Below are 14067 nucleotides of genomic sequence, written 5' to 3' on the forward strand. Positions count from 1 at the left end.
TGTGTTTCAATGTGATTCAATAGGGCTAACTCGGATCCGGTGGTGAGCAAAACTCTACGATCGCCAAGCCGCATTGTGCCACCGAAGAAGTACAACGCCGGTTCGGCAGTGAATGTGGCCGTGGTGTCGCCCCAGCAGACGACTCCACCCATGCCGGCCCCGAGGACACCCAGCAAGCTACTGCACACGACACCGAAGAAGACTGCTGCCTCCCCGGCTGCTGTCGGTACGCCGAGGTGAGTGAATGAGCAAAACCAAAAATAAACTATTGTTAAAACATTTCTTTTCTTCTTTTCTATTTCCAGACCGGCCACCCGCACACGGTGAAGAGACTAAACCCAAACATGATTGAGAACAGTTGATTTAACCTATTTTTTCTCTTTTGTTTCTCCCCCTATTGCTTTTTTCTATTGTCTTTCTCTAATTCTCTCTCGAAACCCGCTATATTTTTGTGTTCGTTTTACCCGTGTAACTCTCCATTTCCGCCCCCCGGCGATGCTTCGCTGCACGAATCTGTAATTTTTTCGTTTCAATGTGAACCAACAAAAAAAAAAGGATTCCGCTAGGTTCCGGTCAAACTCCTGCTGGTGGAAAGACAACAACGGTGACTACGACGCCGGTGGCGAAGGCGGTGGTGGTGAAGAAGTTGGTGACGCCTACCTCTGCCAAAGTCACTGCTAAAATCAGCAGCAAAGCAAGTACCAAACAGCCGCCGCAACGGCCAATCGGTGGGCGGCCGAAGGCGGCAGCAGCGTGCGAAGCTTGAAAATCGACAACCGGGATAAATTTGCTATTCTGCGGCAGCAGTTGTAAGTAGAGAAAATGGGGGTGCCTCACCGGGTTTCCCTCCCCCTGTGTATTATAGTAAGCTTAGAGATAGTCCTAAAAGTGAAGTGTTTAGCGTTAGGAGTTGTATTCGGTTTATTTTTTTCTCTACAGACACCACACAGATTTACACAGAGAAAAGAAAATTGGCGTAGAGAGAAGCTAACTACTAAATCCTCGTAGTAGTTGGAGGTTCAGTCAGTGAAAGCAAGGATAGGTATTTTTTCTGTATAAAATTAGTATCCTAAAGTGAGAAAGAATACTTACACACTCAAACAATGTAGAGAATAAAACCCAAATCGATGTAGGTTGCAGCATCAGTAGTAGTAGAGAAAAAAAAAACAACAGCAAAAAGAAGGATGTGAATATTTTCAGGCTTTTTTCCCTTTTCGCTTATATTTGTCGTGTAGCCTTTAGCCTATGTAGTAACATATACATATTTTTTTACCCAAATCAAACGCTGAAAACTACGCTATCCTATCAGAATTATATTTGTACTCTCGTATATCTTTTTAGATGAAAAAATGCTCGAATGTGGCAGATAAAAGTTGTTAGAAATTACCGCTTACACAAATGAAAAACACACTCTCTGACACACACATATACATTCACACATCACATTTGTAGGCGCGCTTTACATACAAAGCAAAGAGAAGAATAAAAAAACCTGAACGAATAATCCAAACAGCTAAGTCATTAAATTTAAGATGTTTATTATACACATACAAAACATACATGTGCAAAAATTTAAATAGGATGTACTGAAAAAAAAAAAAACGAGACGGGGGGAATCGAACCACAATCTTGAGCTTAAGAGAGGTATGAAACAGGGACCCGTGGGTCCCGCGGCAAAAGTGTGCATTTCGAAATGATTTATTGTAATCTATTTTAATTTTTTTTTCACTCCTGTACTGTATAAGTATTAACCGTGTCGAACGAAGATATGACTCACCTTTCTCTTCCTTCCTCAACAAAAAAAAAACTACTTCACGTTTCAAGTTCCTAGCTAGGGGCAATCTACACTAGCGATGTGATTGCGCTAATCTCCTCAAGCGTTCTGTTTTCTTTCTACCAGCCATCGCGCGCGCGTCGTTCAGTTATTAGAATCGAGAAAACGATCGGTATTCAGAGAGAGTCATTAGGACAAGCGAAATGTGTGTAATGTGATTAGCATGTAGGAAGCAGAGAAAAAAGGGGTTTACGATGTTACGAGTTACGAAACAATAGTATGAACACAACAAACGTGTGTGTGTGGGGGGGAGATAATCACCGAAACCGTGAATTGTGATGCATTTTGTTCAGTAGCTAGCTTAGTTTTGCCTGACGACTCGAATTATAGAAACCAGAAGAAGTGAAACCAATGAGCAACGATAAGTTTTAGTTGCGTTTTAGTTTTGTTCTATTTTCGAAATCAACGACACACAACGCCGGTTTTTTTTTATTGTTGCAATCCATAAGGAACACGGTATCGACAGCAAGAAGTAAAAAGCGGGCAGAAAATCGAATCCGAATCAATTCCAATAGCATTACGTTAATCGCTTAAGCCATCGTCATTTTCATTCGACAATTTATTAAGTAGTGTGCCATAAACAAAGTTTTCTTTTTTTCGTTTCGGTGTTTTAATTTTTTGTTGTTAGTTTTTTAGTTGCTTGTAATCCTTTTTTTTTCGTTTGTACCACTGCTTTGACAATGAACGCTCAGCTTGAGAATTGTTTAGGAAGTGAGCGAAAAGACACACACCTTTGAACAGTAGTTTCCTGTCCCTTTCGACACTGTTTAATAATCATGCACACCCCAAAACGCTCGTAGTCATTCGATAGAAAATTATAAGATACTCATTGAAAAGAAAAATTTGTTATACAAAAAGGTAACGTTTAATCAAAGCATGTTAAGTCTATACTATAGCACTGGCGCGAAATATTTTCGTTTGGAACAAACAGAGTTAGACACACAATCGACACATCAATGAACTCATCTCCTTTATCCTCCCGTTCCTTTTTCAAACATTTTTGTACTCGCAAAGTATTCAAAACACTCACGAAATCGTAAATCATAATCGTAAAGAGCAGACAAAAAATCAATCTCGGCTGCGTATGTTCTATATTTTGGCTTCGCTTGGCATTGTATTGGGATTATATAGTATATATATACACACAAACACACACACCAGCATATTAGTGGAACATATTACATATACACCTTGAAGGTAAAAATTACGGTTAGTCAGAAGAAAAAAAAAATGAATAACATAAAAGCGCTAAATTAATACAAAACAGCAAAACGAAACAAAAAAACACAAAACAAACAAACAATAGGGCCATGCTAATCGAGATAACCAACCCATGGTGAATAATAATAATAATACATTGAGGAGGACAAAAACCAAAACAATAAACATATACTATTGTCTAGATATTCTGCCATCTGCCTGATTGCGGTCCGAAAGTTCGAGTAGAAAATACGAGAAAAAAAGTTATGGCTAAGTAAATTCTCAAAAGTTTGGTGGTAAATTGGTAAATGTTTTTTTTTTTGTTCAAAAGGTAGGTACATGTAGGTACCTATGCCTCAAATGTTCGTCCGCTGAAGGAAAAAAAAATCCTAACGAGAAGTAAACACACAGTAGGCGGTGAGAGCGACCGTCAAAATGGCTCCAAACGCGTTTCTTGCGAACTTGTTTTTTTTTAGGTTTTTTACAACCGAGTTCCCTGTTCATAGTTTTAAAAGTTTCAATTTGTTCTGAAATAGGTTTTTCGTGTCAAAGTGAAGTGCATACTTGAAAGTGCAAAAAATACAGTGAGTGTAGTTTCGTTATTTAACTCTCTAAAGGAATTGCAGCACAAGCCCGAAAGAAAAAGACGAGAACGAAAAGTAATTTATGCACTTAAAACTTAGATTCAAACCCCTGTCCTTCCTAGAGTCAACTTTCTATTTTTCTATAATTATCTACTTCAAACACTAAGGCTTTTATGAATGATGATAGGGTTCATATGCTAGTAATGGACCCCTTAGTAGATGTATTGCCTAATTTAGATGTAAACGGCTCGAATTCTTCAAATTTTCGAAGCAGTATTCTTATATTTGGTTAAAATATTAAGTCTTTTACCTAATCTAATGAAAAATTCTTTGGTCAAGTCCATTTTTATTGCCAAATATCAATTACTATTACCGATCTTAATGTGCGCATAATGGACCCTTTTTCCTATTATGGACCCGGGTTCACTATGCGTATATTGGACCCGGGTCCATAATACGCATATTATAATATTTGGTCATGAAATGTTGTTTTTTTTTTCATTGATACCAAGGTTCATTGGGCTAATCCCAAATATAAATTCTAAGAACTCCAATTTCAAATACTTTCACACATTTTTTGAAGGTTTTTTTGAAAGGATTTCGAATGTTTAGCTTGACAAATAGCAAAAAGAGCTAGAGCAGAAAATGGTTTTGGAGGCCAAAATTATTGAATTCATAGACAACGGTTTTGTTTGTTTGAATTTCAAACAGCATTAGGGCACGCTGGGCCACGATGCTGATTCAACGAGCCTGTCGTCGTATGTTGGAATCCCGGCTCGGTTTAGACTGTTAGTGTCAGTAGAATTGTTGCGCTAACCCCGCAATTGTTGTGTACATTAACAGTTGGCCGTGAAGCTTGTGTATACTAAACAGAAGATCGAGTTCCGATAGCGCAATATAGCACCCAAGGTTTTAGCTTAGTTGGAGGGCCCTTTGATTTTCCAGTCCAAGTTTCAAGGCGATACTTCACGGTTGAACGTGGGAGCTCATGCAGCCAACATGCCTCTTTTATCGGAACGTGATTCTGGATCGCTAAAATACACTATTGCACATCTAATTTCGTGTAATTACACTCACACTTATTGGTTTTACCCATTTTGCTCACGAACGTTCACTTCAATGCACACGTGAACGACAGATTTTGTTTATAAATTAACAGAAATGAAGGGTTGTCAAATACGCAACATAGTAACCTGAATTATGCCTTTGATAAATCCTCAGTGAATAAGTGTTATTTAATTTTTTCTTCGTTTTCAAGGTTTTCAGAGTAAAATTTAGTATTAGTGCTTGGTATTAACATGTTTAAGATCATATTTGTAACACACAATCCGCTTGGAAAACAATAGAATATAATTTGTCTCTGCTTACAAAATGGCTTACAAACCGCTGTGTTATGCTATGCTGAATGAAAATAAGTTATTTTTCCTATTTTCTTGCAGAAATTTGGAAAATTCATATCGTCCTTATCTACAGCATGTTATAGTTATTCGTGAAAGATATTAATAAAGGCATAAATATGATAATGACAAGAAACAAATGCAAAAATATACCAGAGGGGTCCACTATACGCACAGGGTCCATTATACGCATACGGTCCCTAATTCTGATAATTTGATTTGGATTCGAATGATTGAAACGAGATTTCTATTGAAAAGTTAGAACACAAACTAAAAGCTTGGATTAGATCAGGACAATAAACATACTAAAATAAATATATAAAAATGGATGAAATGAATATATAAAAAGATTGCCCTACTCTTGGCATTCACAACCGCAACTTTGACAAAAATAATTTACAGAACGATAATATTGCACTAGTGGCTCTGAACATTTTTACTTTCGTTCCGTTTTTTTCAGGTTTTTTTTAGAATGAAATTTTTGTACAGTAAATTCTTATACCAATTTTGTGGGGAGCTAGCAGCCTCTCGGGTACATAGTCCGCTTTGATAAGCGAATGGTAAAAAAAAAAACTGATTGCACAAAGCCAAAACCACGTTTTTTCGTTCTCTTGGGGTCCCAAACAATCCTAATTTCATCGGAAGTCGATTTGTATGGGACAACCTACTTTTTTGCATTTCCTTTTTCAAAGAGCACAGTAATGCTTTATGTATGCACTAAATTACGTTTAGAATAGTACTTTAGATGCTAAACAACTATGCTAAAGACACTGAAGACCTAGGATGTTCCATGGTTCTGGAATATTGATCACTGCCCCACCTTAATGGTCATGAGTTCGATTCTTAGTAGAATCATACCGTTCGATGTTAGAGGGACTTGTACGCATGGGTTTATTCTCAGTTTAAAAATAGGCGTGTAGAGGGAAGAAAAAAAGTATAAAAGTTCGCAATTGACCACGGTAGCCGGCACAGTGATCGAATTTTACCAGTTTTGTTTCTAAGATGTACGGTTCACGAGTAATTTATTTTTGAAGCTGGAGAGTACTCGCAGAAAGTTGATGAGCGGATCGATGAGCAGACCGATTAGCACGATTAGCACTACCACAGCACGAAAAGTGTTGGGTACAACTGCGACACAACGTCCAATAAGTGGTTTGACGCTGAGTCCAAGCGTGCGACGGAGATAAGAGGAACCGCACCAGAGGTCACATGTTGTATATGACTGTGACATAGAAAAGTGGGGAGAGATATCGAGCAGCTAGAGCCGCTGAAAAGAGACTCCATCGTCGGAAGAAACGTCAGCATTGGAAGCGTGTTCTTGCGGAGGTGCTAGGGGCTTCAAAAATATATCAAAGGTTGCCAGGCGTTCAAAATAACATTTTAGTGCGTTGTTGAACAACGAGGAAAACCGAGGCGTCGAAAGAAGCAGGATTGATATTGAGAATGATGGCCAAGTTGTGGATCTACCATTAATGGATGAGGTGACGAAATCAGATCAGAAGAAACTAGTTAAATCGCTGAAGAACTGCAAGACAGTTGAGGAGGGGGGGGGGGGGGCGGCAGTCCCGCCGAGCATTTCAAAGTCGTGAGCGAATAGTTGTATCGTGCCATCCATCCATCATCTGTCCAACTTATTGTTAAACATCACATTGAAAGGTGCTGTACGGAGGATTGGCGTTCAGAGAAACGGTACCATTATACCGAAGTCCCATATGTTCCCAGGTTTTGCGGACGATATCGACATCATTGTCATTAACCGTAGAGCGGTGAGAGAGGCCCTTGGAGCTTTCAGGAGGGAAGCTTTTGAAGTAGTCGACGAATTTATTTCTTTTGGTACATTGGTGACGTGCGACAATGAGGTGGGCCATGAATGAGATGATGAGGCGGATAGCGGCCGCAAACAGAGTCTTCCACGGATTTCATAATCAGCTGAGGTTCCGCACTCCATAAAACACTGATTATCCCGCTGGCCCTCTATGATCATGAAGCATGGACACTGAGAATGGCTGATCAACCAGCTTTTGGTTTTTTTGAGTGTAAACTTTACTCTACTTATGGCTTGGAGCTGTTTTTCGTGGTTTGTCGGAGGAAATTCAACCCAAATCAACGGCATTGTGACGGCTGTTAATTTAGGTTGCGAGAGATGTGCGTAGTTCGAGTCTCGGGGACACTCTCGAGTTCCTTCGAATCTCGAAGAGGGTTACGGCAAGGTAATGGATTATCGTGCTTGCTATTCAACATCGCTTTGGATATTCGTCGACGCCTTATGGCAGGAAATCGTGCCTACTTTGGACTACCGAGGACGCTCCGCTCGAATAAAATCCACCGCCGCATGAAGTTAACCATCTACAAAACATCGATCAGACCGGTAGTTCTCTACGGCCACGAAACCTGGACCATGCTCGTGGAGGACCAACGCTTGGGGTTTCCGAAGAGGCGGATGAACCACGAGTTGCACCAGCTGCTGGGAAAACCACTCATCGTTCAAACGGCGAAAATCGGGAGACTACGGTGGGCTGGGCATGTCGTTAGGATGTCGGACGACAACCCGGTGAAAATGGTTCTTGATAACGACCAGACTGGAACGGGGCGCGCAGCGAGCAAGGTGGCTCGATCAAGTGAAAGACGAACTCCGGGGCCTCCGCAGACGACATGACTGGCGAGCTGCAGCCAGGGACCGAATTGAATGGATACGACTACTTCGCACAGCAAGGAACACTTCGGCCTGGAGCTGACTGGTAATGTAAGTAAGCGAGAATTTTAGGAGTGCTTGAAAACGGACTGGAAAATAATCATACTTCCCAGCAAGACAACGACCCCAAACAAAAAAAAAAAAAAAAAAAAACAAACGTGCATTCTTTCGGCCAACCTATATTAAATTAATGGACTACGCAGCTTAGATTTGGAACCAATTGAAAATGTCTGCGCTCTATAAACACGTGTATTTTGCAGTTCTGCAGAAAGCTTGGGGCGATTCGGACTCGCAGTACCTTCGAAACCTCGTCGAAAGCATCATTCGAATTGGCTTGAACAAAAATCGGAATGTCAATTTCTGTTTCACTCAGAGCTGTAGCTACCTAGAGGCTAGGGTGAACTGTACCCCACCACACGTTCAACCTTCAGTTGTGTAAAAATGTCTGATTTTGTGCGAAGTAATCGTCATTTGCGGGAAGTGTTATTTTTCTCATTTCATTCAATGGAAACGGTGATTAAAACGCGACGATTGTTCACGTGAAGAGGGGCCAAGACACCGAGTTGGAGGAATTGCTCGATGAGGATGCATGTCAAACGCAGGAACAGTTTGCTTCCAAGCCATTTCATTTCAAAATTAAGTTGCTTGTTCATTAATATAAGCGAACTTAGGAAATTTGGATGAAGCTCAACAACGCCTTCGAGGAAGGTGGCCTGACGCAGTAAGTTGGTCTACTTTTCTAGCCCATTTGGACCGACCCAGAACCGTGCTGAGCCGTGAAAGCCTGCGTGAACAGAGTGATATCGAAGCAAAAAAGGAACTTCGGCGCAATCCCGCAATGTAGGAAATGCAGCAAGTTTAGTTACATCGCGAAGTTCTGTCCGGAGTAACCGTAACCAAAAAGGTATGATGTCGACGATTCAAGGTTAGCAGAAGAACTAGTGGAACCTAGATTTGGAGGTGACCAGACACATGACTGGATTTGAGGAGGGAACAAAAGGCTCCCGTGTGTATGATCTGAAAATAAGGAGTTCCTGAAAATTGAAGAGGTGTGTTACATCGACGAACTCATCATTGTGAACAACGAACTACAGTTCTAGTACACCTTGGAAGTAGTCCAGCGACAGTTTCAAACTTACCTGCCATTTAAATTATGATGGAGCAGTATTTGAGGAGATCTGAGAAGCTGAAAACACCAAAGACACTGAGTCCAACGATGTGAATGTCACAGGTGTTGAGGCACGTATTGCCTAGTATGAAGACTGTCGCGTTCAGAGCAAAGGTCTCCGTGTCAATCCTAATCCCCAAGTCAAATCCGTTGAATTGTGAAAAATCAAGTGCATCAATGACGAGAACTGGAACCAGGTAATGATTGAGGAACTGGATTTACGCTAGTAACACCTGGGCGTTGGCTGATCTCGAGCGCTAGCTATGTCGACTACACCGTAGCTTGTAGGTGATAAAACAGGCGGAGAGAGCATGAAACCAACGGCTCACATTTCACTGATCAAGTTTCCGTGAAATCGTGAAAATATTTAATGGGAGTAAACAAAGAAGTAGACTGAAAATGTAATGTAAAAGTTTTCAATATCTAAAACTTTGTTTATTTACAAAAACAAGAAAGTGCTCTCCATTTTTGCCTTTCTCCTAGAAAGGTATAGCAATCACTGGAAAACCCAAAGGTATAAAAGTGGTCCCAATGGCCGAATGTCATATACCACTCGACTTTTTTCGACGAACTGAGCATTTTCTGTATGTATGTATGTATGTATGTATGTGTGTATGTGTGTGTGTGTGTGTGTGTGTGTGTGTGTGTGTGTGTGTGTGTATGTGCAACTTTTTTTTCTCACTCACTTTTCTCAGAAATGGCTGGACCGATTTTCATAAAACTAATTGCAAATGAAAGATCTAGTTGCGCCAAAGGTTGCTATTGAATTTCATTGTAATCGGATTTTTTAGTTTGGAGGTTATGTATCAAAATGTAAAAATTAGGAAACATCAATATCTCAGAAACCACACAACCGATTTCAATAAAACTGGTTTCAAAAGATTGGGCTGTCCCCAGAACCCTTAACTTTTGAATTTCGTTATGATTGAACATATGGTTCAAAAGTTATGTAAAGAAAAGTTACCCTGAGGTTGTTTAAACTCACTCAATTTTCTCAGTGATGGCTGAACCGATTTTCACAAAATTAGTGTCAAATGAAAGGTCTAGTTGCCCCATAGGTTGCTATTGAATTTCATTGCAATCGGATTGTAACTGTGTCCGTTGTTCATAAAAATGTGAAATCACATAATGAAAGTAAACATATTGACTTTCTCCCAACAATCACTGGCTAATTAAAAAGTATAAAAGTGATCCAAATGGCCGAATGTCATATACTACTCGACTCAGTTCGACGAATCGAGCATTTTCTGCATGTATGCATGTATAGGTGTATATGTTTGTGTGTGGGTGTGTACGTGTGTATGTGCACCTTTCTTTCGCACTCACTTTTCTCAGAGATGGTCTGACCGATTCTTTCTATCTTGGTGTCAAATGAAGGGTCTATTTGCCGCTTAGGTTGCTATTGAATTTCATTGTAATCAAACTTTTAGTTTTGGCACTGCGTCAGAATGTGAAAAACGCTCTTATATCTCAGAAGCTATGAACATAGTTGAATTCAAATAAATGGGCTTTCAAACCCTTAAACAATGAATTTCATAATGTTTAAACATGTGGTTTGAAAGTTATAGAAAGAAATGTGGCCTCAACATCATTTAAATTTGATATTGTACTATTTCAATGTTTGCGGCCTTGCTCGGGATTGAAGTTGAAATAAAAAGTCATTTCTATCATTTCACTTTTTGCTTTTCTCCTAGAAAGGTATAGCAATCACTGCAAAAACTAAAGGTATAAAAGTGCTCAAAAGGGCCGAATGTCGTATACCACTCGACTCAGTTCGACGAGCTGAGCATTTTCTGCATGTGTGTGTAACGCTCTCCCAATCTCACTCGATTTTCTCAGAGATGGCTGAATCGATTTCAATGAAATCAATTGCAAATGAAAGGTCTAGTTGCCCTATAAGACCCTATTGAATTTTATTGTAATCTGATTTCTAGTTTAGAGGTTATGTATCAAAATGTAAAAATCACGAAACATCGATATCTCAGAAACTACACAACCTATTTGAACAAAATTGGTTTCAAATGAACGGGCTACCTAAAAACCCTCAACTTTTGAATTTTATGAAGATTGAACATATGGTTCAGAAGTTACAGAAAGAAACGTGTTCTAGAGACTGTTTAATCTCACTCATGTTTCTCAGAGATGGCTGGACCGATTTTAATGAAATCAGTGTCATGTGGAAAATCTTGTTGCCCCATAAGACCCTAATGATTTTTTTTTGCGAACGGATTATTACTTTTTCTGTTATTTTTAGAAAAGTGAAATCCAGCTATGAAAAGAAACATATTCTGATGACTACTTGGGCTCACTTAGGGACGTTGCGATACCATTAAACATCGATACTTAGGATCGATACCTGTATCGAGAGCAAGTACTGATATTCCGATAGTATCGAGGCGAACGTATCGATACCTAAATGTATCGCTGTGCGATACCAGTTTATTCAAAATATAAGTCATAATTTTTTTTTATTATTTATTCCTCAAGATTTTATATAGACCATTTTACGAGACGTTTCTGAACTCAATCTATGAATGAAATTTTGACATAAATCTCGGAACCACTGACATAACGCACGTAAAAGGAACATCATCAACAGCAGAATACGTGACACCTGTCAGTTCGTAAAATGGTCTATAAATTTACTGAATCTAGAAACACCTGCTTCTGCAGAAACTTAGTCTAAAGTCGATAACGCTTTTCCTTAATAATTGATCCTGTTTTTGCTCTGTAGATTTTACCTTCGGATCTGCATGACCGTAGAAAAGGATCGTTCCCGTAGGTTAATCTATAGAAATTTCTGTTAATTTGGCATTGCCGATGAGATGGCATGCATGCATACGATGCATCAAAATGGCGCAGGAAACAGCAAGTTTTCTGCTTCGTTCGTTCTTCTTTTGAGTCTTTTCGATACTGAGAGGTGTGTATCGATATTGATGAAGTATCGCTGGTAAAACATCGATACCAAATATCCGAGTATCGGAAGTAGAAGTATCGATTCTGTATTAGTATCGGTGGTATCGCAACGTCCCTAGGCTCACTCACTTTTCTCAGAGATGGTTGACTCGATTTCCACAGAATTAGTGTCAAATGAAAGGTCTAGCTGCTTCATAACACCCTATTGAATTTTGCTGTAATCGGAATGTAACTTCGTCTGTAATGTATCGAAATGTGAAAATCACTAAACTTTATTATCTTAGAAACTACACAACAGATTTGAACAATATTGATATCGAATGAACGGGATAGTTAAGGGTTAACTGATAAATTATGATTGAACACGTGGTTTCAAAGTTTGGCTCCCCCATACGTTCCCTTTTCATTTGATTGTAATTAAACTTAAGCAACCGTTATGTTTTGATTTGTAAAACAACAAAAGTCTATTATCTCAAGTATTACACGACTTATTTGAACATAACAAGTGTCATACAAACGAGTCATCTCTCAAACTTGCAAATAACAAACTTCATAAAAATTCGATATACTGTTCAAAAGTTTTGTAAAGAAAAGAAATTCAAAGACTATTCAACACTATAGCTGCTTTGATCAATATATATGGCCTCAACATGATTTGAATGTGGTATCGTACTATTTGAACGTTCCCGGTATCGCTCGTGATTAAATTGTTCGAAATTAAGAGTCATTTCTTATATTTCGCTATTTCTGAAGCACTAACATTACGTCAAGTTTCATATTTTATACTTTAATTATAACATCAATATTTTAGAACTCAAAGAGTGAATATACTTTTTTGGATTTAAGCATTCATGTAAATCTATTTTTACAAATAAAAAGTTTGAATGAGAAAGGCTGAGTCTGACCGATAGGTGGATTAATTTAGGTTTTTTTTTTTTAATATCTTAGAGATATTTTTTATGAAAATATTGGTACCTTTCTGATATGTTTTCGATCTGTTTTTTGTTCATTTGGCGTATTATGGCAGGAAATCGCGCATACTTAGGTCTTCGGAAGGCGCTCCGATCGAGTAGAATTCGCCGCCGCACTAAGTTGACCATCTACAAAACACTGAGATCTGGTAAACTGCAGTCATGGACCGAGTGAAATGGAGACGACACATACAACAAAAGCCACACCACGGTTTAGGATTGTTTGGTGAAATAAGTTGTTTATTTTCAGACAAATTGTGGATAAATTTCTGAAACTCTTCCAAGGCCTTTTTCGAAAGGTTCGTTTATGGAAATCCTCTATCTTTGAAACTATTTCAAGACATTTTTGTGACATTTAGGTTGTACAATTAGTAATAGAAAAATGTATTCTCATAAGGTGATTTAGACAGTTTCGAGACTGTTTCTAAACTTAGACTAATTTTTTGAATTTGCTCAACACATTTCCAGCTTATTTCAAAACATTTATTTCGTGTAAATTTTTGAAAATTTTCAGATTTTTTTTTTAAATATTTTTGTTGCACATTTTAGGGACATTATGAAGACATTCTGGAATTCTCTTGAAGCATTTTTAAAACTATTTCCTTCTTGAGACCTTTTGTAGACATTTTGGCGACAGTTTCGTAATCTTTTTGCGATAATTCAACTTTTGGAGTCGTTTTTGAGATTTACATATAAGCAGACTGCACTCAACAGACGTGAAACTCAGCTGAGAACGGTAGAAGACATCATCTAGAAAGTCAGAGTTAAGAAAAGATAAGTTCCTGAATAAAACTTGAAAAGACGAAGGAACAAGACACACAAACGCGGTTAATTCAATTTAATTTATTCCTTGTCTAATAGTGTAAGGCAAGCCTACTTAAATGCTATCTCCGGAATGTCAACGTTTGTCTTTTACAGGTTTAAGCTTGTTATAACTATTCCTATTTGCTATTACTATCTGTTGCAATACTCTCTAGTAAGCCCCTCTCAAAAAATGCCTCTGACGGTGCACGCTTTACAGAGTCTGGAAGAGCATTCCAAACGCGGCTAAACGGGGCATAGAATGAAAATTAGGTTCAAAATATCCGGGAATGATTTATCTGATAATCATGAAAGGTTGAACAGTATTTTTGAGCTGGAAACGTTCGTGGATGATTCAAATAATGTCTGAGCAGCTTTCAGTAGTTATAGAAGACATATAAAGTGCCGATCCCTGTTTGAAGATTTGAAGACAGCGTACGATTCATTTAAGCGCTACGAGCTTCGGCCAAATATGCTTCAAAACAAGCTTATGGGCTGAGGATT

General features: G+C 38.7%; 1 protein-coding gene across 8 annotated transcripts in view; it reads left to right on the plus strand.

Moving 5' to 3' along the window:
* Positions 1 to 3236, plus strand: part of LOC129718245 (putative uncharacterized protein DDB_G0282133) — a 113272-nt gene extending 110036 nt beyond the window's left edge. For all 8 annotated transcript variants that reach the window (XM_055668825.1, XM_055668826.1, XM_055668827.1 and 5 more), the window contains exons 8-10: positions 24 to 236; positions 306 to 323; positions 556 to 3236. In XM_055668825.1, the coding sequence (XP_055524800.1) occupies positions 24 to 236; positions 306 to 323; positions 556 to 766 (442 nt within the window). In that variant the 3' untranslated portion in view covers positions 767 to 3236. The remainder of the gene's footprint in view (positions 1 to 23; positions 237 to 305; positions 324 to 555) is intronic.
* Positions 3237 to 14067: the final 10831 nt, after the last annotated feature.

The sequence above is a fragment of the Wyeomyia smithii genome, chromosome 1 (assembly GCF_029784165.1).
Source record: "Wyeomyia smithii strain HCP4-BCI-WySm-NY-G18 chromosome 1, ASM2978416v1, whole genome shotgun sequence".
NCBI classification, from domain to species: Eukaryota; Metazoa; Arthropoda; class Insecta; order Diptera; family Culicidae; genus Wyeomyia; species Wyeomyia smithii.